Below are 27134 nucleotides of genomic sequence, written 5' to 3' on the forward strand. Positions count from 1 at the left end.
AGAAGCCACCGCCATGAGAAGCCCGCGCACCACAACCAAGAGTTGCCCCCGCTCGCCCCAACTAGAGAAATCCCGCGTGCAAAAACGAAGACCCAACACAACTAAAAATAAGTAAATAAATTTATATTAAAGAAAGAATAATTACTGTGAAGAACATAATTTATGAAGCAACAGAGTGGGGAGTCTACTGAGTTCAAGTAATACTATTCCATCGTAAAAACTTACATATTAAAGCAAAATGTCATCCCCTATTTCCCAGAGGCAATAACTAGAGACAGTTTTATAGGATATTTGCTAACCTAATTGATATAAAAACTTTTCAATCTCAAAACAATTCTCCATTATTATATGAATGGATACCAAATAATTTCCCGTCCTGGCAATGAGTCACATTATTGTTTGCTATTGAACTATTTTTTCCTTGCCAGGAGGTAATAGTACCCATCAGAGAAAACTGCATTTCATTTTCTGTGTGTGTCTTTTTCAAACTACTGATTACCAGAAAGCTTCTGATCCTCAATGGAGAGTTTATGGAAAAGGTGAAAAGGGGATTTTTTTAGAAGAACAATGCACAAGTTTGAGACAAATGAGTATTAAGACAATCAAAAGTGTTTTTTTTATACTAACTTCTCCAGTAGCAATTTACTCTTTTTTAGGGAAAAAAAAAGTTTCATGCCAAAAGGGAGGAGTCGATTATGTAAAGAAAACAGAAAAATATTCAAAGTATTACTGTTTACTGTTTGGGTGAGTTGTAGAGGGAAAGGGAAATTGTTTGGACAGTCTATATGGTGAAGAAAGCCATATATATTTTCCAGTTTCTAGTAATTTTTTTTTTGTTTTTTTTTTTTGCGGTACGCGGGCCTCTCACTATTGTGGCCTCTCCCGTTGCGGAGCACAGGCTCCGGACGCGCAGGCTCAGCGGCCATGGCTCACGGGCCCAGCCGCTCCGCAGCATGTGGGATCTTCCCGGACCGGGGCACGAACCCGTGTCCCCTGCATCGGCAGGCGGACTCTCAACCACTGCACCACCAGGGAAGCCCTCTAGTAATTTTTGCATGCTGTGAATTTAAAGCAAATTGTTTCATTTAAGTCAGCATTTAGTCCAAAAAGAGCAAAGGCTTTGTGATCATTGACATGTATAATACGATCATCTTTTGTAGGCTGTAATTTAGAAACAATGAAGGCAATTTTGAGAGAGGGTCGCTGATAGGACACTGTTTAGACACAGCTCTCTTCCCTGGGGAAGCAAACTTGCGGAAGAATAGCATCAAGTTGAAAGGATTTTGTTCCTATTTCAAATAAAGTCAGCAGGGAGGGCTGGCACCTGTCTGCCCAGCTCTGTGTCCTGATAGCCAGGTAGTTTCTCCCTTGCTTGCTTTCAAGATTCAAGATCAATGGCACGGTGGGCAAGGCATTTCCCAGAAGCCCTCACTGCTTCATGAGGAGTCCCCACCCTAGTTAGACAAGGTGTTGCTTGCATTCTAAAAAAAGCAAAAACAAAGGAGCTTTCCCTCTCTAGTCACTCAGATGGGAGTATTGGAGACTATTTCACCAGCAGTTAAAAGTCTGTACTTCTGGAAACCATTTACTTTGCTTACACATCTTTTGCCAAGTGGTAAAAGAATCAGCCATCTCCACTTAGATGCTCATTTTTATTTATTGAAGAACTTGTGGAGGAAACAAGCCCTTTCCTACTCTTTGTCTATCCAGGTCTCAAAACAGAGTAATTTGCTCCTTTTGACTGAGTCCTGAAAAAGATCAGATTCAAATAAGGTTAGAGCTCAGAGCTCAAAGGAGGTCAGGGCTTATATATTTTATAGAACAAAACAATCAAACAAGAACCAGAACTGCAGCTGTTGACTTGATCAAGACACCACCGTTGTTGGGATGGACAGGCTAGCTGAGCTGGGGGTAAATATATTTTCCTAGGTTAAAAGAATGAGGAGCAATTCTTCAAACTGACTTTTCAACAGTAGCTGCTGTGATAAGCTAATTGCTATTCTGAATTTGGAAGTTATAACTCAGGATGACAGAGATCTCCTGAAATAGTTAATTCATATTTTTGTTGCCTTTGCGTTGCACCTGAATTGCCTCTCACTGTTCCCACCCCTCATTCAGAATGGAGAATAGAGTGGTTTCTCCCAAATGAATACCTTCTGCTTCCTGAATTAGGACAGATTCCTTGAGTGTGTTTATGTGCAAAATTAAGCCCACTCTGTGTTCCCCTGTATTACTGATAAAGCAAAAAAAAAAAAAAAAGAAGAAGAAGAAGTATTAATGGCATTACTAGATGTTCTCTGTAATAACTGGCAGCTCTAAAAGCTATTTTGACAGGTATAACATGAATTATAAATTAGGTTAATGGAATATTTTTTAATGGGAAATGCACTTGTATAAGATCACTTATTCAAGTAGTAGTAAGTACCTACTGCAAGTGCTTTCCCCTCTTAGGCTTGTATTATTCTGGAGGACTTTTTTTTTTTTACTAGGCATGGGGCATTTTTTTTTTCTTCTCTTTGAGTGCAGGTTAAGAGATTCAAGCTGATCTTCTCCACCCCAAATGCTGAGAGAGAGCGTTATACAGCTTTAAGTTCCTCTGCAAATTCACCATGATGCTTGGTTAGACTGTGAATGCATTTTTTCATTACGTGATGCTTTTTAGAGTGTTTGTATATTCGTGAATGTGCTGACCACCTGTATGTGTCAGAAGCAGAAGCGTGAGGGAATAGATTTGGTAGCAAAAACCAGTCAAACCAATGCAAAACTCTACAAATACCTTGTAGTTGATGTGGTATTTACAGGGCTTTGCCAGTGGAAAGGCTCTGTGCGATGCCTACTTCTTTAGAAACACCCTCCCCTTTCCCTTGGGTAGAGTTTGATCCTGTAAGAAAGTTGGTGTTCTGTGCAGTGTAAATAACATACATTTATTGAGTAATTTTTCTTTTTTTTTTTTTTTGCGGTACGCGGGCCTCTCACTGTTGTGGCCTCTCCCATTGCGGAGCACAGGCTCCGGATGCGCAGCCTCAGCGGCCATGGCTCACGGGCCCAGCCACTCCGCGGCATGTGGGATCTTCCCGGACCGGGGCACGAACCCGTGTCCCCCGCATTGGCAGACGGACTCTCAACCACTGCGCCACCAGGGAAGCCCCATATTGAGTAATTTTTAAAACCCAGGAAAATAAGAAAGAAAAGAAACCAGAGCTGCCATTTTTCAGTCTCGGCATTGTCTCTCAAATGACTTCCTTAGTACAGCCTTGGCCAGCCTAGGTTTCCCTGGAGAAAGGGGGCACAAGGGCTGTTGAATGTAGATGCTGCAGCCGGGCCAGTTTTGTAAGTGAGGGCAGTGGGGCTGCCCCCGTCACCTTCCCTCCCGAGGTTTTAGTAACAGGCTTGACACTTAGCTCATTCAGGGTAAAGGCTGAGGGGCTTCCCTGGTGGTGCAGTGGTTAAGAATCCACCTGCCAATGCAGGGGACACAGGGGTTCAAGACCTGGTCCGGGAAGATCCCACATGCTGCCGAGCAACCAAGCCCGTGCGCCACAACTACTGAGCCCATGTGCTGCAACTACTGGGCCCGCGTGCCTAGAGCCCGTGCTCCGCAACAAGAGAAGCCACCACAGTGAGAAGCCTGCGCACCGCAACAAAGAATAGTCCCCGCACGTTGCAACTAGAGAAAGCCTGCGCGCAGCACCGAAGACCCAACGCAGCCAAAAGTAAAAATAAATGAAATAAATAAATTTACAAAGTAAAGGCTGAGAGATGCTTAACTTGCAGAGACATTGGTTGTGACTCTTTATTCCTTAGGGAGCACGATGACTAGCGTGTTTAGGGTTTGCGTCAGTTTGGGTTTGGTTTTGCTCTGTCTGGTTTGAAGATGCCTTTATTTGTCCAGGAGGCATGGCTTGGGAAGAGGCATCTGAACAAGATGGTTTGGAAGCCTACCATTGAGACCGAAGAAGCGTATGGACCAGCATCAACCTGTTCTTAGAATAGTCACTGTTTCTTTTCTCTTTTTTTTTGTCTTTATTTTTTTTATTTTTTATTTTTTATTTTTTATTTTTTTTTTGCGGTACGCGGGCCTCTCACCGCTGCGGCCCCTCCCGCTGCGGATCACAGGCTCCGGACGCGCAGGCTCAGCGGCCATGGCTCACGGGCCCAGCCGCTCCGCGGCATGTGGGATCTTCCCGGACCAGGGCACGAACCCGTGTCCCCTGCATCGGCAGGCGGACTCTCAACCACTGTGCCACCAAGGAAACCCCTGTCTTTACTTTTTTAATTGAAGTATAGTTGATTCACAATGTTGTGTTAGTTTCTGGTGTACAGCAAAGTGAATCAGTAATATATACATATTCTTTTTCATATTCTTTTCCATTATGGTCTGTTACAGGATATTGAGTATATATAGTTCCCTGTGCTATACAGTAGGACCTTGTTGTTTATCTGTTTTATATATAGTAGTGTGTATCTGCTAATTTATCCCTCACCCCTTGTTTTCCTTTTGAGAGCTGGGTTCCAGTCTCTGCCAGTGACCGAACCCGGTATCCCCATTCACCAATGATCAGTTTCCTTTGTCAATATTATACTCCTGGGTCCCATTCCCAGAGATGCTGGCCTAACTGAGTTGGGGTGTGGCCACAATGACAACTCTGCATAGTGTTATCGCCATTGTATAGGTGAAGAAACAGAGGCTCAGAGGATGGCAAATGTGCTCAAAGCTCTTACAACTAATAAGCAACGGATCTGGGCACCCCTCCCCATCTGTCTGCTTGTCATGTCCGCTTTTCATTTGCTGCACTGTGCTATGTGGTTCCAGGGAAGCTCTGTAGCATTTCTACGGGTTAAGGAAGGGTTCTGCCATTAACTGCCTTTATGAATCCGTGGGCCTAGACAAAGGCCTTGTTTCAGTCCGACCAGACTTACTGATAAACAGTAGCCATGCTGCAGTTGCTGCAGGACTGGATCGCGTCACTTCTTCTGGTATGCAGCAGGCCATTTGAATTCCGGGGAGTACAGGGCCAAGCACACACGTCAGAGAAACCCATTTCAATTTATCATTTTAATTCTGCTGTTAACCATCACAGACCCTAAATGGATTCCTCCAGAATGGCATCTTCAAGCCCATTATCAGAGCTAAATGTTTAATAACTTTGTGAAATAATCCATGCCACGGAGTATAGGAAACTTTCTTTAGTGTCTTTCACATAGAAGGAGGCATTTCTGGACGTCCCTGGGGATGGCTTCACATAGCTCTCACTGGCCGCTGGCTGGCCCCCTCCCCTTCCTTCCTTGCTGGGTTGCCTTCTCTCCTAAAAGCTTCAGGCAGGAGAGGTTCTAGCAGTGAAACCCCCTGCTTAGCAGGCTTCAAAAAGAAGCAGATGTGAGGCAGACATTTAATCAATCAAAAAGCAGTTTCGAATTCAGGCCAGGAAGCAATAGATGCTTTTTAGCAAACGCAGCGCGGCTCTTTGTGGAGTAGCAGTTGGCAGGTTTTCTATTCTGTATCTTAGCTTTTCCAGTGATTGTGCTAGAAATATTTAGGGTAGAACATTATAGGATAGCAATTGTTGATTCTAAATCATATTATCTTAGATGGGCCATCTTTGCAAATTAAGTTCATTTTACTGAAAATAAGACAAGCAACTTTGCCTGTTTTCTTTTTCAGTCAAATGGATCACAAGCTTAGAACTGAAGTAGCAACAAGATGATCAATATGTTCTCTCTAACTGGATTTTTTTTTTTAAATCAGCAGTCATTTTAAGCAATGTGGTTCAAAAGCAGTATGGCCACTAAATTTGCATACTGATAAAGTATGCTATTTAACTTTGACAGTGGTCTCAATTATATTCCTAATTAAATGGTATGTCGCTGGGAGTTCCCTGGTGCTTTCATTGCTGAGGGCTTGGGTTCAATTCCTGGTCGGTGAACTAAGATCCTGCAAGCCGCGCGGCGTGGCCAAAAAAAAAAAAGTATGTTGTTTGTGTTGGGCAAAATTTGGAGTAAACATCTGTTCCATCTCTCTCTACCACAATAACATGGTGTAGAAGTACCTGCCAACGGAGGTGATGCATGCTCCCTTGGGCTACTTAAACGAGCAAATAAACATCTCAGAATAGGAGAAGAGCTTCTTTTTGCGTTACGCGGGCCTCTCACTGTTGTGGCCTCTCCGGTTGCGGAGCACAGGCTCCGGACGTGCAGGCTCAGCGGCCATGGCTCACGGACCCAGCCGCTCCGCGGCATGTGGGATCCTTGCGGACCGGGACACGAACCCGTGTCCCCTGCATTGGCAGGCGGACTCTCAACCACTGCGCCACCAGGGAAGCCCTGAGAAGAGCTTCTTTTAAGAGACTTTCTTGTGTTTCCCCTTTTCTCATCTCTGCCTTCTCTCCTATAACCAGGTAATGATGAGCCTCTACCACTGGACCCGTACTCAATCCCAGATGTGCATCTTGTATTGGCGATTGGAGTTTATTGTGCAAAGTTTGGGCACTGTGTATTTTTGGGACTCCCTCCGTGGTGAAGTTTCTGACGCTTGTGTCTTAGGGACAAGTCTTTCATCAGAAGGAGTAGTATTAGGGAATTCCCTGGCAGTTCAGTGGTTAGGACTTCTCGCTTTCACTGTGGAGGGCTTGGGTTCAATCCCTGGTCGGGGAACTAAGATCCCACAAGCCGTGGGGCGTGGCCAAAAAGAAAAAAAAGAAGTAATATTAGCATCTACAATTTTTTTAACCTTAAAATCTAAACTTTACTTGAGATAACGCTGGTTTCCTCCTTTGTCAAAATTGTTTATCTGTCAGGCTCAGAAACTATTTAGCCTTCCTATGGCATGTGGTGGATTTCAGAACATTTTGTATTATCGAATTCCTAAGCAAGGATGTGACGTCATTATTTTACTACCGAACGCACATCCTTTGAAAGAAGCAGCCATTTAACAAGAGAGTAATTCCCGGAATATGACATGGTGTGTAGGGATTAGGTGGGAATTGGGATCATGACTTCTAAATCTACAAGGATGAAACTCTGGTGCAAGGGCTCAAAAGGAACTAGACATGCGACAATTGTCAGAAGAGTTTCAAAACACCAATCTTGTGTTTTTAGGCTACTCATTTTTATCGTTCTCTTCACAGTAATATTTTTCTTACTTTGCATTTGGGATTTGTGGAGGCAGGTGCTTTGCCCTGTACATCTTACAGGTGCAACAGGTCAAAAGGGAAGAAAGTAACTTGACATTTGTGCTCTGTCATAACACGAGAATATAAGCTTTCCGGGTCTGTATCCTGAGATGTCTAACTTGACAAGAGCTGTAGAGCCTCATCCCACTGGGGCCACAGTCAATAATCAACCAACAGATGGTAGGTGCTCACTTTTCTGTAAAACCGGGAACTTCAGCAGGTTTGGAGCTTACGGAGTAACCTGAGTGGGACGTGTTCCCTGTCCTAACACAAGACTCTTTCGAGTTGGGCTGCTTGTGCTTCGTCTTTTCCCCCAGTTGGACACCTCAGTTCAGCCGTAGTTCACTCAAGTAAGATGGATCGTATCCTTGATCCAACATAATAGAAGAAGGATTGTGTTTTCTTAGTTCAGGACAAGTTGGTGGAGGGAAAAAAAAAACAGTTCTTCAAGTTCAATGCTTAGAGTTCATTCCTGATTCTATGAGGCTGAGGACTGGCTGGTTCTTAACGAGTGTTAGCACTACCCCCTGAGGAGAGATGGCACACGTGGGTGTGCTGTGGGAACCATCAGGGAAGCCTCATGTCCTACTTCCTCTGCATAGTTTCCACATAGAGGAGGACGCTGGTGATTCAGAGACTTGGCCTAGGATTCCCAGGTTTCTTTCTTTCTTTTTTTTTTTCTCATTGCATTTAACAACTTCACTGAGAAATAATTGACAGTGTGCAGTTGGATAAATTTCGACGCATATCTACCTCTGTCTAACCATCGTCACCATCAAGATAGTGAGCATATCAAACACATCCCCAAATTGCATGCCTCTTTGTAATCTCCCCCTCCTTTCTGTAACTTCTGATCTTCTTTCTGTTACTGTGATCAGTTTGGATTTTCTAGAAATGTATATAAATGGAATATACCACATGTATAATTTTCTCTTGCTTTTTTCACTCAGCATAATTATTTTAAAATTAATCTATGTTGGGACTTCCCTGATGGTCCAGTGGTTAAGACTTCGCCTTCCAGTGTAGGGGGTGCAGGTTTGATCCCTGGTTGGGGAGCTAAGATCGCACATGCCTCCGGGCCAAAAAACCAAAACATAAAACAGAGACGACATTGTAACAAATTCAGTAAAGACTTTAAAAATGGTCTACATGGAAAAAAAAAAACTTAAGAAAAAGTAAATAAAATAAAATTAATCCACGTTGTTCAGTTTGGAAGTTGTTTTTTTTTTAATTTATTAAATTTATTTATTTTTGGCTGCGTCGGGTCTTTGATGCTGCGTGCGGGCTTTCTCTAGTTGCAGGCAAGCAGAGGTTACTCTTTGTTGCGGTGCGCAGGCTTCTCATTGTGGTGGCTTCTCTCTCTTTTTTTTTTTTTTTTTGTGGTACGCGGGCCTCTCACTGTTGTGGCCTCTCCCGTTGCGGAGCACAGGCTCCAGACGCGCAGGCTCGGCGGCCATGGCTCACACGCCCAGCCGCTCTGCAGCATGTGGGATCTTTCCGGACCGCGGCACGAACCCGCCTCCCCTGCATCGGCAGGTGGACTCTCAACCACTGCGCCACCAGGGAAGCCCGCGGTGGCTTCTCTTATTGGGGAGCACGGGCTCTAGGCTTGTGGGCTTCAGTAGTTGTGGTACATGGGCTCAGTATTTGTGGCTTGCAGGCTCTAGAGTGCAGGATCAGTAGTTGTGGCTCACGGGCTTAGTTGCTCTGTGACATGTGGGATCTTCCCTGTCCAGGGCTCGAACCCGTGTCCCCTGCATTAGCAGGCGGATTCTTAACCACTGTGCCACCAGGGAAGCTCCGAGTTTGGAAGTTTTTTAACAAGTTGAACATATACCGACAATATAACCTAGGTATATAAATATATAAATACCTAGGAAATACACCTAGGTATTTATCCAGGAGGAATGAAAGCATGTATCTAAACAAAGACTTGTACATGAATGTTCACACAGCTTTATTTGCAAGTGGACATCAGGATTTTCCAGGATCATTTGTTGAGAAGACTCTCCTTTCTCCATTAAGTTGCCTCTGTTGTCAAAGATTAGAATTATATCTGTGTGTGTCTATTTCTGGGCAATTTATTCTGTTCCCATGATTTGTTTGTCTATACTTTCACCAGTACCGTACTGTCTTTTGATTACTGTAGTTTTATATTAAGTTAGGTAGTATCAGTCCTCTGACTTAGCTGTCCACACAGGTTTCTTAAGTTGTGTTTATCAAGCACCTCTCTGTCCTAAGTATGATACAGACCTCAATTGTGTGAGGACTCCCAACAGTGCAGGTAGGCGTTTCACGTAATGGAATTGCGGTGACCTATCTTCGCTCAGTGAATTGCTATCTTGGGTCGGTGGTGCTTTTCATTTCCTTCATCTCAAGCAGAGATCTTATAAATTCCCTTTGCTTGAAATCAGCATGGCTGATCTCCTACCTCACCAGATTTAGAGCTCTTTGTTTTCTTTTACATACTTTCCCAGAGAACCCAGGAGTTTTAATACTTTTTAAAACAACTATAACTTTTTAATGTAGGGGAATATTTGACTGAAATGTTGTGTGTTAAAACATATTGCATTTATCTTTGTGTCTTTACTCATGGCAGATGTTAATGGATGTGGTTCAAAAAGGGTTCTGTGGGCAAGTCACTTGAGAAAATGCTGTAATGATTTGTTCCTTAGAGGTTCAGAATGCACATTCAAGAGTCTCTAAATTCTAATTAAATCTGCTTAACTGTCTAGGTCAGAGTTTCGCAAGCTGATTTTGAGCCCAGAACGCTTCTGAGAGAAGCCTGGTAATACACAGGTGTTGATATACCTGGTATACTGATATTCTTGGATACCAGTTTGAAAAATGCTGATCTTTGAGATTTGGAGGCCTAAATTGTAGACACCATTCCTCATGAAATGACTTCACCTGTAGTGGCCAAGTCCCTTGGGATTTAAATAAATAATAAGAGAGATATTACTTTCTAAGACACTCAACAATTTGAATATTTGAGTAGAAACATTCAATTGAATTGAAATTTAATTTCGCAGGCTAAAAGCAAACTAGGGACTTTAATGGCTATCTCCTAGTTTTCATTCTTTCTCATGTCTAGGGGTGAGCCTGTGTTACTCCTCCTAAAACTATATTAAGTAATTTTCACAAATTTTACTGAAAACTACGAGAAACAGGAAAATTAGTGATTTGTAGACAATGACCAGAGACTGTCTATCTGGTATGTACACCCTTCACCAAGTGGCATGTAAGGACCCTCATGTGCTGTGCAGATAATGTTCCAGAAACTTTCCATAAATAGGGAGAAATGCAATTTCAAAAGCAAAATAAGATTAATCTTTGTATTCTGAACATCAGAATTTTTTCCACTTTGATTAAATTAAATTAATAAAATAAACAGCAGCACAACAAAACTGCTCTCAGCCAGTTAGGTATAAACTTGGTTAAATGTGGCTTTCTGGCCAATATTTTTACTTTGGCTGTGGGTTGGGGGATGTTGTCTAGTTGAACAGCACTGTAGACTCACTGTCAGATTTCTAAGTAAAGACCAGCAGGATAAATTGGTAGTATGTGCAGGGTCAGACAGCTGGACCACTGTTTTCATTGGGTGGGGCTGGAAGGAAGGGGGCCACACTGACTCTGGGTGATGGTGATGAGATGCCGCCCCCTTTTCTGGTCCTTCAAATGAACTCACTCATATTTAAAGCAAAGTTACCAGCCAGTAAGGGCGTATTTTTGTTTGTCGGTTTTGTTTTGCTGAATATACGAGTGGAAAAAAGTAGCATGAAATTAAAAATAAACAGAGGTTTTCTTTAAAGATCAGAGGCTTCAGGGCACCAGGATTTTAAGAGGTGGGGCAGCTGCCACACTGACAGGAGGGGTCTGTCCTCCTTTTCAGGAGGAAAACTGGCATCAGAAAGAGATCTCTAAAGGCCAGTTTCTTGGAGACAAGGACTTCTCCGTTTTAGAGGTTGCTAGAAGCACCCCTGACCTGGGGTACATGCTCTTCTCAATTTCATGTGGTTTGAGAGAGCTTTTGGCCCGATGTTTTGACAATACCTCTGAAACTTGATAAGTAGTTCATATTCTCTCTCTCTGAAAATTTGCAAGTTAAAAGTGCTCAATTTTCTTTTATAGATTGCCTAAAATCTTTTTTAAAATTCATAGACTAGAAATATATCTTTCTTAATATTTAAGAATTGCCTTAGCCCTGCTTACTGTATATCTTGAGCTAATTAGAAATTAGATGATTACCAAGGGGTGAAGCATTTTGCTGTTTAAAATATAAAAATTTTGAAATTTTCTCGACGGCACTGAGGTTTTCTTGAGTCTACAGATTTCATCGGCTACACCCCAAAATTTAACTCTGAGAAGGTTCACGAAAGAAAATTTTATTTTTTCTTTTAATTCTGGAAGATTTCAAAATGTATACAAGAGTAGAGAATAACGAGTACCCGTCACCTAGCTTCAACTGTAATCAACATTTTGCCAGTCTTATTTTGTCTAACTTCAATTTTTAAATTTTATTTGCCTATTTTAAAACAAATACAAGATATGTCATCTATAGATCCATTATTATATACCTCTAACAGTTGAGGACTTTTTTTTTAATAAATTTATTTTATTTAGTTTTGGCTGCGTTGGGTCGTCGTTGCTGCATGCAGGCTTTCTCTAGTTGCGGTGAGCGGGGGCTACTCTTCCTTGCGGTGGCCATGCTTCTTATTGTGGTGGCTTCTCTTGTTGCAGAGCATGGGCTCTAGGTGCGTGGGCTTCAGTAGTTGTGGCTCGCAGGGTCTAGAGCGCAGGCTCAGTAGTTGTGGTGCACGGACTTAGCTGCTCTGAGGCCTGTGGGATCTTCCCGGACCAGGGCTCGAACCCATGTGCCCTGCATTGGCAGGCAGATTCTTAACCACTGCACCACCAGGGAAGTCCCCAGTTGAGGACTTTATAAAAACCTAACCACGTTATTGTCACTCTTTATAGAATTAACAATAATTTTTTAGAATCTTAAAGAAAATCTTTTAAAAATTATTTTAACAACTGATGTTTTCATACGGTTTTATTTCTGCATCTCAGAGGAGACGTGTCCTTGTGGTAGAGAGGTTTCATATCAAGACACAGCATCTTAAAGCTAACTTGTTGGAAAGCATGGCTATGTAGGGGAAGGCATAGAGGGATTAAAGAATTCAATCCAGTTTGCTCACAACAGTTAGGGCTGTTGGGCCTCTAAAATTCTTATAAACACGGACTGCTGATGGAGTCATCAGTTTCTGCCGTTAGCCTCTTATTTTCAGCCTATTTCTAGAAATTTTAAAATACATTGGAAAATGCTTTGCGTGCCTGTGTTTAAATAAAAGGGGGAATGAAATGTTTTCACCATGGTCCTCATGTTTGCTGTTTGGACAGCGTGGCTCTAGAGTGAATATACTGTTTGGAGCTGTGGCTATTGAACATAGTGAGTCTTCAGCCAGAAGGATGGTCAGCTCTTTAGTCGGTGTTGATGGATGGGCTCCCTCACAGCTCCCACGCAGCTCTGGGTGTGGAGGTGTGGATGCGTGGTATGTCATTTACAGCCCCATTCCCACAGCAGCATAAGTTGCTTTTGCTACCTGAGGGTCAAACCAAGCAGGAATCCTAGGCAGAAAAGGCTACCTCTCTCCAGCCATTGTTTTCTCTTCTTGTGACCAAGCAAGGCTACAGCCATTTTACTGTAGGGCTGCCTGAGTCTTGCGCTACAACCCTGTTCAAGTGCCCGTGAGTGGGTGTAGTGAGATGCGGTCCCTGTACACAGATGTCTCATTTTGTTGGATTTCTTATCGTCTCACATCTAATGCTGCCTCCTTCCAAACCCTCCTTGCGGCGGGGGTTGTCGGGGGGAATAAATCAGGGGTTTGGGATTAACATACACACACTACCAACAAGGACCTACTGTATAGCACAGGGAATTGGACTCAATATTCTGTGATAACCTATATGAGAAAAGAATCTGAAAAACCTGTATGAGAAAAGAATCTGAAAATGGAATCACTTTGCTGTACACCTGAAACTAACACAACATTGTAAATCAGCTATAATCCAATCACATTAAAAAAAAAAGAAAGAAAGAAACCTTCTTTAACACAAACATGAGGACAATTTTTAAAAGGCATCCTTAGTGTGATATAAGGGCTGGAAAAATACTGGAGTCCAAGCTTTGCCTTGATTTGATCAAGTGGACAGACATAAAATGGCTTCTGAGAGCTTTTCCATTTAGAGAGAGAACTTTCCCAAATATTTCATTTGAATCTCAACCAGCCTGAAAATAGAGATGGTATTAGTTTCAATTTATAATTGGGAAAATGAGCTCAGAGATAAGGTTCCATGGCTGACAGGAGCCTGACTGTGCTCTGTCTGCTGTTTCCCCTGTACCTTCTAGGGTTAAGAAAAGAACAAAGAAAAGAAAAAACTCAGGTGGCTCCCCTCCATTTAGACCTTTGTATAAACTGCATTGCTTCTCTTCTCCCACCCAGACCATTAGAACATTAGAAGAAGTCTAATTAGGAGTCTTCACACCAGATGTTCTATTGGGTGCAGAGCTTGGAGGCAACAGGAAGGAAGTCTTGGAGGTTTCATTTTAGAGGGGAAATGGGCACAGGACAATTCATTCCCATTAGATCGCAGTTGTTGACCAAATGGTAGAACAAAAATTGCTAAAACTTACGTTAGTAGTTGACTTATTAGCCACTTAACATGTGTGGGGTGAAGCTGCAGTTATTCATTATGGTAGGTGAAAATGAATTCTTACCCCAGCTTACAGAAAAAGAGAGGAGGCTGTGAGAAGCTAAATAACGTTCCCAAGGCCAAAGATCAAGTAGATGGCAGATCAGACCCTGCTTTCCCAGCCACCTTCTGTTTGCTGACCTGGAATTACCAAGTTTCAGCCTACGACAATGATAAAACACCAGATGTGAAGCGTTTCATCTTGCCCCAGAGCACCCAGCCCTCCGCTCTGCTTCTGAGTCCACCATGTCCTCCACGGTGGAGGAGTGAGTATGGCTTAGTTTGTATTAAAAGTCTCCTGAAATATGATCTCAGTGTCAAGTTCCTGTCTTAAAGCAGTTCTCGTTTCCCATGAAAATCCATGTGACTGGCAATCGGTGAAGCAGAGTTTTCTGAACTGTCTCCCAGCCATACTAACAATAAGCAAACTAAGACAGGAGAACGTGTGAAGGAAAAGGTTCTCTACCACCATCCAGTTGTAAAAGTAATCAGGTGTATTAGACAAGGAACAGAACACAGAAAAGTAGAAAAACAAAGGATATGAAAAATTCATAGTTCCCTCCCCGATGATTATTTGGTATACTGTGATATTAACAATTTGGTAATATTGTTATCACCACTTATTTAGCTATTTGGGGTATGTTCTTATATATATTTGTAATCATATTGTACCTATAACTGTTTAGTTTGCTTTTTTTTTTTTTTTTTTCGGTACGCGGGCCTCTCACTGTTGCGGCCTCTCCCATTGCGGAGCACAGGCTCCGGATGCGCAGGCTCAGCGGCCATGGCTCACAGGCCCAGCCGCTCCGCGGCATGTGGGATCTTCCCGGACCGGGGCACGAACCCGTGTCCCCTGCAGGCAGGCGGACTCTCAACCACTGCGCCACCAGGGAAGCCCCTAGTTTGCTTTTTAAATTTAATATTACAACATAAAATACATCTCTACACTATTACATGTGCTTTGTTGATACCATTTTTTTAAAATTAATTAATTAATTTATTTATTGGCTGTGTTGGGTCTTTGTTGCTGCGCACGGGCTTTTTCTAGTTGCAGAGAGTGGGGGCTACTCTTCGTTGCAGTGCGCAGGCTTCTCATTGCAGTGGCTTCTCTTGTTGCGGAGCACGGGCTCTAGGTGTACGGACTTCAGTAGTTGTGGCATGCAGCCTCAGTAGTTGTGACTTGCAGGCTCAGTAGTTGTGGTGCACAGGCTTATTTGCTCCGCAGCATGTGGGATCTTCCCGGACCAGGGCTTGAACCTGTGGCCCCTGTACTGGCAGGCGGATTCTTAACCACTGTGCCACCAGGGAAGTCCCTGAAGAGTCTTCTTTATAAGTTCTGTCGTGGGATTTAAAATCATTTCCAGATTATCTTTTTTATTCTCATCATTTGTGCGTGTGTCCTCCTTATATTGACAAGGTTCTGGTTCCTTCCTGGTTACAGCCATGTAATAGTTCTGCTTCTTGGGTTTTGCTGTTATTGTTGGGACCAGTGGCACTGCTCAGAGCCTCATCTGCTGTGTGGACTGCAGGGCTCTGGCCGCTCCCACCCGTGCTGGTCCTGCAGTGAGATGGTGGAACCGGGAGCATCACTCTCTGAGGAAATGGTTCGCAGGCTCACCTCCTTTTCCCCCAGCATCCTGACACATGTCAGGAGCTCACCCGTTTTGTTCATGGTTTAGCATGTTCATTAAAGAGCTTGATACCCCTACAGCTTACTCTGCAAAGGGGTTCAGAGCAAGTTGTGGGCCGTCCTGTGGAGAAGGAAAGGGGACAGAGACATCGGGTGGCTTTTCTGCCGTGCCTTAGCTACCATTTTGATGTTTTCTGTTGTTGTCCTTAGAGGAATGAGAGGACAACACTGTTGCTGGAAGCATTCAAGATTTTTTTTTTAAAGCTTGTTTAGTTGTAATGTGGTAATGCTTTACGGGAATAAACTCTGGCTGACCCACTCAAGGGAGATAAGCTTGAAAACATTTAGGGTTTTGATTTGCTCAAAGGGGGCGTTTACCGTTTTTGAAGCAGAAATCCAGTGGGAAAATAAGTTTCCCGGTGCTAGCTGTGTTTCAGTGCAAAAAGCATGCCTTTGAAGTCTAGTTCTCATCTCAAAAGACCTAACTGTTCATAAAAGTAAGAACAAGGTGGATGGATAAAGCTATGTGACAGGGCTTCCCTGGTGGCGCAGTGGTTGGGAGTCCGCCTGCCGATGCAGGGGACACGGGTTCGTGCCCTGGTCCGGGAAGATCCCACATGCCGCAGAGCGGCTGGGCCCGTGAGACATGGCCGCTGAGCCTGCGTGTCCGGAGCCTGTGCTCCGCAACGGGAGAGGCCACAACAGTAAGAGGCCCAAGTACCGCAAAAAAAAAAAAAAAAAAAGAAGTTATGTGAGGAAGCTTCAGCATGAACGCGTTTGGAAACTTCAATCCTATACCGATTTCCTCCCCTCGCATCTCATCTGGCTCCGGCCCTTCCCACCCCGTGTGTCACTGAGTTGTGTCTGTACGTCTTCCAGGGTCTATCTGGGCTTAACTGAAATCCTTGTCTTCTGTGGGCGTCTGAGTTACAGAAAAAAGAGAGAAAGACTGAGGACGAGCCAGATGTGTGTTTAGTGACAAAGAAATGCATCCACAGTGTACGAAGCAATCAGATTATAAAAGCATGTATTCTCCTTTTTTTTTTTAATTAATTAATTTATTTTTGGCCGCATTGGCTCTTCGTTGCTGCACGCAGCTTTTCTCTAGTTGCGGCGAGCGGGGGCTACTCTTTGTTGCGGTGCACAGGCCTCTCATTGTGGTGGCTTCTCTTGTTGCGGAGCACAGGCTCTAGGCACGCAGGTTTCAGTAGTTGTGGCACATGGGCTCAGTAGTTGTGGCTCGTGGGCTCTAGAGCGCAGGCTTAGTAGCTGTGGCGCACGGGCTCAGTGGCTCTGCAGCATGTGGGATCTTCCTGCAGGGCTCAAACCCGTGTCCCCTGCACTGGCAGGCAAATTCTTAACCACTCTGCCACCAGGGAAGTTCCCATTTTTGTTCTTTAAAAAAAGAAAGCTTGTGTGCATGTAAACACATAGAAAAGACAGAAAGAACTTAAGCGTTAAGGAACTGTGGGTTAGGTTTCTTGCCATTTGAGGTGACTTTAACGTGCTGATAACTCTCAGAAGCACCTGAACCCTTAACAATAGTATGAATTATTTAGATGGTTGGGGATGGGAGAAAAGGAAAACAAAAACACCATAGATCGGGTTGGCCAAAAAGTGAATTATCCATGTACAAGAACACGTGAGATTTTGTACAAAGCATCTCTAAGTGAAACACAGAACGGTGGAAGTGTCTGAGTATGCCTGAAAGGAATGACGTCCCATTGTTGTGTGGAGGGCTGGTGTGTCACGGGCTTTGAGTACTCAAGACATCACTCATGGGTCAGAGCTTGGGCACACTTGCTGGACCCAAGCTACACATATAATAAAATAAGCTCAAAACTCAGTTTCAGTAATGTCGCTGTCATAAATTGTCACCAAAGTTAAGTCAGTAAGTGCCTTTCTGAGAAAGACAGTTGCCCTGTGGTCACGGGGAATAACTAATCCACAATTTACTTATCACGCTGACTATAAAGGGGGCTGGCAGGTGATCTCAAAGACTCATTTTATTTTATATCATCTAATGTAATACATCATTGTATACGTGTAACAATTCTAAAAGAGTAGATGAAAATTTGTGCCGTGTCCTATAGATCCCTCAAGTTTGAAAATACTCAATTTGACTCCTGCTAAAGATGTCTTGGATTTGACAATTCACGAAGAATTGTGAGAAATAGCTCAAGAATTATAGAAACTCTGTAGAACTCTAGACTCTATAATAAAGTTCAGAGTTCTGGGTCCTAAACTAGGAGCACAGTTGACCAACGTTTTTTGACTTGAAATCGAGGTATTAGAATGGCTGTCTTTCATTCCCCTGCTTAGGTTGCCATGCCATGCTATCTGTGTTAAATTTTTTAGGTTTAAGTTTCATTGGTTGACCATGTAGCCCACAAGAATATGCGTTTCCTGCTTTACCCCACTAGCTCTTCATCACATTATTAATGAAATCTCAGTCTAACTCGTGCGTAAGACTAGTGGAATTTAGTTAAAATACTCCTAAACGTTGACATTTTTGCGGATGAGCATTGTGGGGATATCCCCCTGCCCCATCTCCTGTGCTTTCGTCTTTAGGTTTCATTTAAAACTCCCATCTTTCATATTTTGGTAAGAGAAGACTTTAAGTGGAAGTGTAATCTGAGCGTCCTTTCTAATACACTGACTCAGCATGGACATTTTGAAGCCGGCTCTCCCATCTGTAGTGAGAGTATTAGAGTACAGTGACTGGTATTTCAGAAGGCAGCTTTTGCAGTTGCAGGGCATCTTTGCTGGGAGCAGGGAACAGCCAGGTGAAATCCATTTCAGCACCGTTCGAACCTTCTGGATTGATCGTCTTGAATTGGATCTACTCCCTTCAAGGCTGTGATGGAAGCCTATGGTTTGGCCAGCATGTTCCATTGGCCTGTAAACGGCATGGAATGATGCCAAACAGAGTGTCCAGCTTTGAGATTACTTTGGCATGATCGGGTCTGCGTACTGTGGGATACTATTTAAGGCATTTTGTCATTGTGCGTAGTAACAGGTCCTCCAACACTTTGTTGTATTGTGGAAAAATCTCCGGGGGCTTCCCTGGTGGTCCAGTGGTTAAGACTCTGCATTCCCAATGGAGGGTGCCCAGGTTCCATCCCTGGTCAGGGAACTAGATCCCGTATGCCTCAGCTAAAGATCCCGCGTGCCGCAAATAAGACCCAGTGCAGCCAAATAAATAAATACTAAGAAAGAAAGAAAGGAAGAAAGGAAGAAAGGAACCATCTGTGTATTAAAAAAAAAAAGAAGAAAAAGAAAAATCTCTGGAAGTAGTTGGTGGTGAGCCCTGGCCTTCAGGCCATGGCTGAGCTGTGGGACCCGTGGCCGGCCAGCCTTCCCCTCTGTAATCACTTTGAGTCTCAGTGTCTTCATCTGTAAAATGGAAACAGTAGCACCTCGCTAAGTTGGTTTTAAGGAAAATGAGAAATGTATGTGGACCATAAAGCATTGTTGAAATCCTTAGGTTCCTAGCGGTTATTGTACGTTTTTTGTTTTTTTTTTTTTTTTTTTTTTTTTGCGGTACACGGGCTTCTCACTGTTGTGGCCTCTCCCGTTGCGGAGCACAGGCTCTGGACGCGCAGGCTCAGCGGCCATGGCTCACGGGCCCAGCCGCTCCGCGGCATGTGGGATCTTCCCAGACCGGGGCACGAACCCATGTCCCCTGCATCGGCAGGCGGACTCTCAACCACTGCGCCACCAGGGAAGCCCTGTTGTACGATTTTTATTTGGTTTAAAACTTTTAACCTATATTCTCAGGATTTAAAAAATTAGGGCATGTCTTAGGAATTCCTTGGCAGTCCAGTGGTTAGGACTCACGCTTTCACTGCTGTGGGCCCGGGTTCAACCCCTGGTTGGGGAACTAAGATCCTGCAAGCCCTGGGGCGGAAAAAAAAAAAACTGGGCATGTCTATATGTCTACTGTTTTTGCATCTGATGACGTCAATTGCACGGGCTACCCTATGGGGACGATTGTAAACCACCGTTTTAGTAATATTTTTAAGGAAAATACCATGAGTCATGAACACACATGTTAGGTGTCTTTTCTTTGTTCACTGGGCTCTGGATCCACTGGCCTTTGAACCACGGGGCTTCTCACTTGCCTCCCCTTTACCTTTTGCTCACATACCCCTGCTGGCATCTTAGATCTTAGCTTTACCTTTACTTCCTCTGAGAAGCCTTCACGACACCCTGGCCTAGGTCATGGCCCTCTGTTGTCATTTGCTGTATGTATTCCTTCTTCGTGACAGTTTCCATAGCTGCAATTCAGTAATTATTTATTTAAATGTCTGCCCTCTTCCCCGAGAAGGACACATTGTCGCTTAGATATATATTCCAGCCAAATATGCATATCTTGTGTCTAATCACAAGGAAACATTATTTTAAAGTAAAAAATATTTTTCAGAGGGCTGTCTGCCTTCCACAGTAGTTTGTAAGCTCAAAGTGTCTGGGACCACACCTGACTTAGTCGTTGTGAAATCTCCAACAGGCCTGGAATGATGGGTGTTGTGTGTCAGGCCTATGTCTGGTTTTTCAGAAGAGTGAACGAATGCATGAATGGTGTGTACCTTTATCCAGATGCAGAGTCCTATCTGCTTGTTCATAGCTCCTTGTATCTTTTGTAAGATAGCTGGATCATTCACACACACACACACACACACAAAAGACTTAACTCTTCACTGTTACTAGCCCTCCAGTTCTCTGTATTTCTCCTCTAAATGATTTATATTCTCGAACTTACAGTATCGTTTCTAACTTGGTTGTGAAGATTGAAATTAAGTTTACATGGTTCTGTCTTCCCCGTAGCTACTACAGAAGAATGGTCAGCTGTCCACTGTGAACGGCTTAGCCGAGCAAGGCCTCCAGGAGGGAGCCCTGAATGGCCAGGAGGAGGAAACTGTCACAGATGGTAAGTCGCCTTGCGGGGGACTGGGCAGAACCAGGGGCTGGAGGACAAACAACACCTGCAACGGATCCCTGCAGAACAATAAAAACAGGCCTGGATAGAATGGGCACTGTCATCCTACCTGGGGGTGGGTGATGTTGACAACAAAAGCAGTCAATTGATTGCAAAAAGAAGTATTTATCTGGCCATTTGCATAGCCCCTGGGAGCTTATAGTAACACTTGAGCATGGAAGTGAAGTTGTTTTTCCTTTTTGTTAGGCATCCTTACCTGAAACTTCATGATCTTTTTGTTGTTGTTGTTATTGTTGCCTTATTCCAACTACTTGTCTGATGTCGAACGTGAATTCTTGCTGGAAATGCTTAAGTCTTGGTTGCTTTCAGAGTCAGTATCTCTCACTCTAGAGTAGCCGACTGGCCTTGCGAAGCTTTTTCTGGTAGCGTACATTTCAAGGTGCATACCTCTTTGCCCAAACTATGATATGCGCATGTGTTATAGCTCTTGAGCCCAGAGATCCTTCAGAGGTGTTTACTGGAAAGCAAATCTGTGACCACGCTATCACCGGTCAGCCCGTGGAGGGGCTGGGGACCACACCTGGGGGTCAGAATCAAGCACAAGCACCTTGACAAGTAGGTCTCTTGCGAAGGCCACGTGTTGGAGAAGAACCTTCCTCTGTTCCTGTTTCTTGTCTCATTGTTCCATTTAGTCATAAAGAAATCATTTAGCCACTGCTATTGAAGAGGCACAGAATGATCATTTTCCATAAGTGAACTCAGGCTTACATGTAATGTGAATAAGACAAATGAAGGGAAAGTCTTGTGAAAGGAGACTGGCCATTGCCTCGGTGAGATGAGATTCTTCTAACATGTGGAACCTGTTTCTCCTCGTGTTCAATGCCCCTGTGGAGCTGCTGCAAGCAGGGGGCTGCTTTTGAAGTTGGTGGGAATCCTGATCTTTCTATAGCACCACAGGCACCATATAAAGCTAGAAGTACATACAGCCTCACAGAAAGAGGATCTGCACGACCTGGTGCGAGAGTTTCAAATAATTTCTACCAAAGTAATTGGAACGGCCCCAACCCAAATTCCGGAGTCCCACGCTCTGTCCTTCCCATGATAACGTTTGAATCAAATCAAGCCACAGCCGATTTGGAGCCTTCCCTGGATGGGCAAGCCACCGTGCCCTGTGCTTTGGGGAGGGTGAAGAAAGCTAAGAAACGGTCCACCAGGGGAGACAAGCTAGTCTATGGAAGGCTCCCTAAGATGAAACTAAGGGGGACTTCCCTGGTGGTCCAGTGGTTAAGACTCCAGGCTTCCAACGCAGGGGGCACGGGTTTGATCCTCGGTCGGTTTGATCCCACATGCCGCATGGCCAAAAAAAAAAAAAAGGTTAAGACAAGGCAACGTGTTGATTATCTAATGAATTTTGCAAGAGATGAGAGCTGCTCAGAGTTCTGGAGGAGCCCTCGTTTGAGGTCAGGGTGTGGGGTAAGGTCTGGGGAACTGAGGGGAGGTTAGGTTTAGATTTGTTGGGACAGGGGCTGCCAGCCGGAAGGGAGGAGGATAAGAACAGCCAACACTTCACAAGCTTTTATTGTGGGTCTTGGAACTGTGCTTTTTGTGCAGTATGGCGTCTAGCAGTAACCCTGTGAGACAGGTCCTATCTCGATTCAAACCCAGATCAGATTTCCAAGCTCGAGCTCTCACCCGCTGTGCGGGCCATGTCCACAGGCTTGCCCACCGGGATGGCATCTTCTGAGCAAGGGTAGAATGAAAACCCAGAAGGGAAAGTGCGCTGGGTTGGAGGGCTCTTCTGAAAGGCGAGTGGCTTCGGAAAGTATTTTGGCAACGTGGGATCACTGAAATATGCCCCCAAGGGAGTGTCGGGCCAGGCCTTTTCATCTGATCTGGTGTGGAGTGTTGATAAGAGAAGGGAGGGGCTTCAGTGACGCCCTTGTTTCCATACAATCCTAGGTAGCGTGAAAATCCTGTCTAATCTGTGGCCTGTTTACTGGAGATCCGCTGGCTGTCTTCCTTTAGTCCAGATGTAATTTCTTTCACTTTTCAGCCATGTGTTTAAACACTGATTTTTATGGAAAGTGATTCTGTTCCCACCCTGTGATTATTCCATTGTCTCCCTGAGCCTACCATGGCCTTGGGGGTCTGAGCAAATACAGATGCCTCTTGCAGGAAGAGTGGTGATTAATATACCTTGTCCTTCACAAGATCCTGAAAAGGCCTGCGGGCCTAGAAAGGACCCCCGTGTGGCCCAGGGCTGCAGAGGCCACCCCTCCCCCCGGAGGTATTTCCGGAGGCTCTGCCTTTGGGATGAGCTTTTACTGTTTTAAGCAGAACTGTTGTTGCTTTGGCTTGTTAGGGTGTTTCTGAGGCAGCCTGGTACACTTGTTTTTATTATGTTTTCTTTTCCTATTTTGTCTGCAATGCAAATGCAGAAAATTCTCTATGTTAAATTATTAAACAGTATTTTTTCATGCTTTTATTTTGACATAGGTTAGATTTTATGTGTTTCCAGGAATCCGTGTCCTACATGGCGGCTTACTGTAATGTAAATGAAGGCATAATTTGGTATGTGATGCTTATTTGTAGGATTTGGTGGGCCTTGGTTTCTACTCTTGCCCACTTCAGTAAGGAAAGACCTGAGCCACCCTGGTCCCTGGGAAGATTGGCCAGCAGTGGAACTTGGTCCTGCCATAGGTGGATCGTTGGATGGGAGAAAACTACAAATGAGGGGCATTCCTGCATGAGGGGTTTTAATTTAAAGTGACAGACAGGGCTTCCCTGGTAGCGCAGTGGTTGAGAGTCCGCCTGCCGGTGCAGGGGACACGGGTTTGTGCCCCGGTCCGGGAAGACTCCACGTGCTGCGGAGCGGCTGGGCCCGTGAGCCATGGCCGCTGAGCCTGCATGTCTGGAGCCTGTGCTGTGCATCGGGAGAGGCCACAACGGTGAGAGGCCCGCGTACCGCAAAAGAAAAAAATAAATAAAGTGACAGACAATATTTAGACAAATGTAGAATATGCAAAATGTGCTTCTACCTTGACTTACTCTCTTTCTGAAACCAGAAATCCTGGTAATTCAGAACCAGTCCTCTTCCTATAATGAAAATGAAATCCTATTTCCTTGTAAACTTTCTTTCAATGATAGAAAAAGGGATCTGCTTACTAAATATTTTCAAAACTATGCAGTAGGGTTCAGATATACACACACACACATATATATCTATATCTATATGTATATATATACACACATATATAGATATAGACGATATAGATACACACACACGTGTGCGTGTGTGTGTGTTTTGGAGGGAGCTTGAAGATTGATTATATAATTTCAGGGACCATCTTTTAGAGAGTATACAGTCAGGCATGAAAACAAATATTTATTAAAATGAAAAAAAAAAGAATTCACAACAAATTACTTTAGCCTTGGAGTTAGTCCCTTTTCTCTGAGCTCTTTTTAGGCGATTTAGCATTTATCACAATGCTTATACAGAAATACAGCCTTTTCCGAACCAGAAGGTTCTATCCAGCCATGCCACGCCTAACACTCACAGGGGCCGCACGAAGTGCGGTTAGTTTTGTGGAAAATCTGCTTCTGCTGATTTTAATCTCTTCTGCTGGAAAGATTAAAGAAAAAGAAGACTCCTCCCAACCCAGATTGTCATTTGTTCTGTGGTCTATCGTTTATATGGTTTTCTGAGTTTCTATGGGTGCCTGAACAAGAATGATGTTAAAAACATTATATCTCAGTCCGGGTCCAACTTTAGATTTCAAATTTTTGCAAATTAAAACTTTTAGATTTTTCTTTTTTTGATTCAGTCTTAGTATCTGTTGGGCAGATTATTTTCTTTCCAAACAGATGGGGAAATTAAGGATTACAAAATCAAAAAACTTAAGACCTCTTTTTTTAAAAAATTAATTAATGTATTTATTTTTGGCTGTGTTGGGTCTTCGTTGCTGCACACGGGCTTTCTCTAGTTGGGGCGAGCTGGGGCTACTCTTCATTGTGTTGCGTGGGCTTCTCATTGAGGTGACTTCTCTTGTTGTGGAGCATGGGCTCTAGGAGCACGGGCTTCAGTAGTTGTGGCATGCGGGCTCAGTAGTTGTGGCTTGCAGGCTCTAGAGCACAGGCTCAGTAGTTGTGGTGCACAGGCTTAGTTGCTTGCGGCATGTGGGATCTTCCTGGACCAGGGCTTGAACCCCTGTCCCTTGCATTGGCAGGTGGATTCTTAACCACTGCACCACCAGGGAAGTCCCAAGACCTCTTTATTTTGATAATAACATATTTGTTAAAGTGCCTACTGAACTCATTGCCATATACGAGTTAATCATGTGACTGTGATCTTAGTACATTTGAATGTATCATTTACAAGACAGTTATTTTTGGGGTTCTTTGAGATTTGTCTTTCTGCAGAGTAGCTACAGCAAACATTGTAAAGCCATGAATGTTATGTTTTCTCCATCCGTCACAGGTCACATTTGCTTGTATGAAAGAATAAACACACAATGATGGTCCTCTCCTCGGTGTTTGAATTTTTGCACACATATGCCTTATACTATTTGCATACCCTGAGTGAGGGCATTTACACCAGCAGCGATGGAGCTGCAGCTGAGAGCTCTGCCCTTGGCATTTGCTACTCTGGGGTCAGCCGCAAGTATCAGCCGGCAAACCGGGGGAACAGGCTTTGCTATGCTGAGCACAATGGTGCGGAGGCTGCTTAAGGAACTGTGCACGTGAATCACTGCACGTGATTTCTCTGACCTGGGAGGCGAGCCTGGAAAACATCCTCTCACCCCCAAGAAAAAATACCCCCCGCGCCAAAAAATTCTTGTCACTTAAAGCAGAAGTCTTTAAGAGAGTGTGTTCCTTATCCTTCTCAAGGTTCTACTTTTCTACATCCTGATATTTTCCCTGCAGATACAGTAACAAAAATGGAGGATCCGTTGCTCAGTTATCTAGAAGCTGAGTCTGCAGCACTGTGGAGAATTTCATGTTTCTAACGGTGCTGAATGTCATTGTCTTGGCCTTTATTGAATTTGCTGGTGTACAGTGCCTTTGGGATATGATCACAGCCCTCCCCGTGGATCTTGTTACCTTACAGAAAATCCATCTGGGAGTTAAAAGTTGTTCTTCTTTGCTTTTTGATCATTTAAAAACTTGATGTGAAGAATGAGTACCCCAAGTGCTGCTCTAGGATGCTGTTAAAAGATGACCCTCCAAAACACTTGTTTCTCTGTGATACAGTTTTCCCAACTGGGAAGAAATGTTTTTATGAGTCAATCCCTTTTCTCCTTCAATTTGTGACATAATTGGTACCTTGTTAGTATTCTCATGAAGACATGTGTGTTGCACAAATACTACCCTCCATGCCTTCTTCATTTTTCTCTACATCAGTTGTCAACATCTGGCGTTCAGTCTGCCTGTCTCTTACCTCCCACCTCTGCTAAAATATAAGAACCAAGAGAGCAGAGATTTCTTGGGATGGGGGGGTCGGGGTGGGATCTATATGTTTCAGTGTTGAATCCCCTGAGCCTGGAACAGTGTCTGACACATAGTAAGTGCTCAAAAAAATTTCGAATAAGTGAAGACACAGTTTTAAATTAGAGTTCACAATATTATATTTTCACTCATATGGGAGAGGAGGATCTGTTTGCTTTTCCCTTTATATCAGTTCATTCCCTACGTAAATACCAGAGCTTTCTAGATGTATCCGAGGCTCCCTTTCCTTTGCTGCATCAGCACTGACAAAGCTGGTACTTTCCGGTGCTGGGCTGTCACAGGTGCCCACCATTGGTTATCCAGGTGTTGTTGCCTGGAAACATGAAATCAGACCCTGACCTGCCTGCAATTAAATAAGAACGCCCAGTGATGCTACCAAATACGAGGGCTGGATAGACAGAGAGGGGTCTCCCTTCCAACACTTTGGTACTTCAAATACAATATTAATACATGACATTGTCTCAAGCTGTATCCTGTTTTGTAATGTTTTGAAACACTCACAAAATAGGCCTTGAACTTAGGCAAAAGCCCTACAGTCTGCACTTTCTGGGAACTGGTTTTAATTCAGTCCTCTGCTCCACAGCAATATTTTTAGCGTGCTTCTCTGAAATTAGTTATGTCATTGACAAATTTCTGGTACAAATACTCTACTGCTTTCATCTTTAAAGAAACACAGATTTATTTTTCAGTAACTAACATCCAAGCTATACAGAGCTTTTTTCCCTCTGAAGTCTGTTTAAGTCTGACAGTGCAATGAACCTTTATTTTTGTTCTAACTTGAAAATTTGGGGTGGGGTGGGTGAAGGAAGAAGGAGTAAGACTTCTATCCATCCTCCCTCCCTTTTATAATCAGTTCATTCCAGGAGAGTAAAACACTGGTGAGACTGCTTTTCTCAGTGGTTTTCTGTCTGACCTTGAATACATCCCTTTGTCTCATTGAGCAGCAGTTTTCATCTGTAAAATGAACATCCTTGTCCGTCTCTGAAATTCTGTGACTGAGTCACATCAGCAGTACTGGTAATATAGGCATTAAAAAAAAACAATGATGGTTTAACTGTTGAAGATATGCAAGTGACTTTAGGCAGGTGGGAATCTACTTGTCAATTTCATTATGCCTTTTTATAAAAACACTTTTACA

The 27134-nt window shown here is 43.7% G+C and overlaps 1 protein-coding gene across 1 annotated transcript in view; it reads left to right on the forward strand.

Annotated features, from left to right (window-relative positions):
• The window catches only part of AKAP12 (A-kinase anchoring protein 12), a 102857-nt gene that overhangs the window by 36561 nt on the left and 39162 nt on the right, over positions 1–27134 (forward strand). Inside the window, exon 2 of the mRNA XM_082669440.1 lies at positions 20380–20482. Within this exon, the coding sequence (XP_082525566.1) occupies positions 20380–20482 (103 nt within the window). The remainder of the gene's footprint in view (positions 1–20379; positions 20483–27134) is intronic.

The sequence above is a fragment of the Grampus griseus genome, assembly GCF_964374135.1.
Source record: "Grampus griseus genome assembly, chromosome: 13".
NCBI classification, from domain to species: Eukaryota; Metazoa; Chordata; class Mammalia; order Artiodactyla; family Delphinidae; genus Grampus; species Grampus griseus.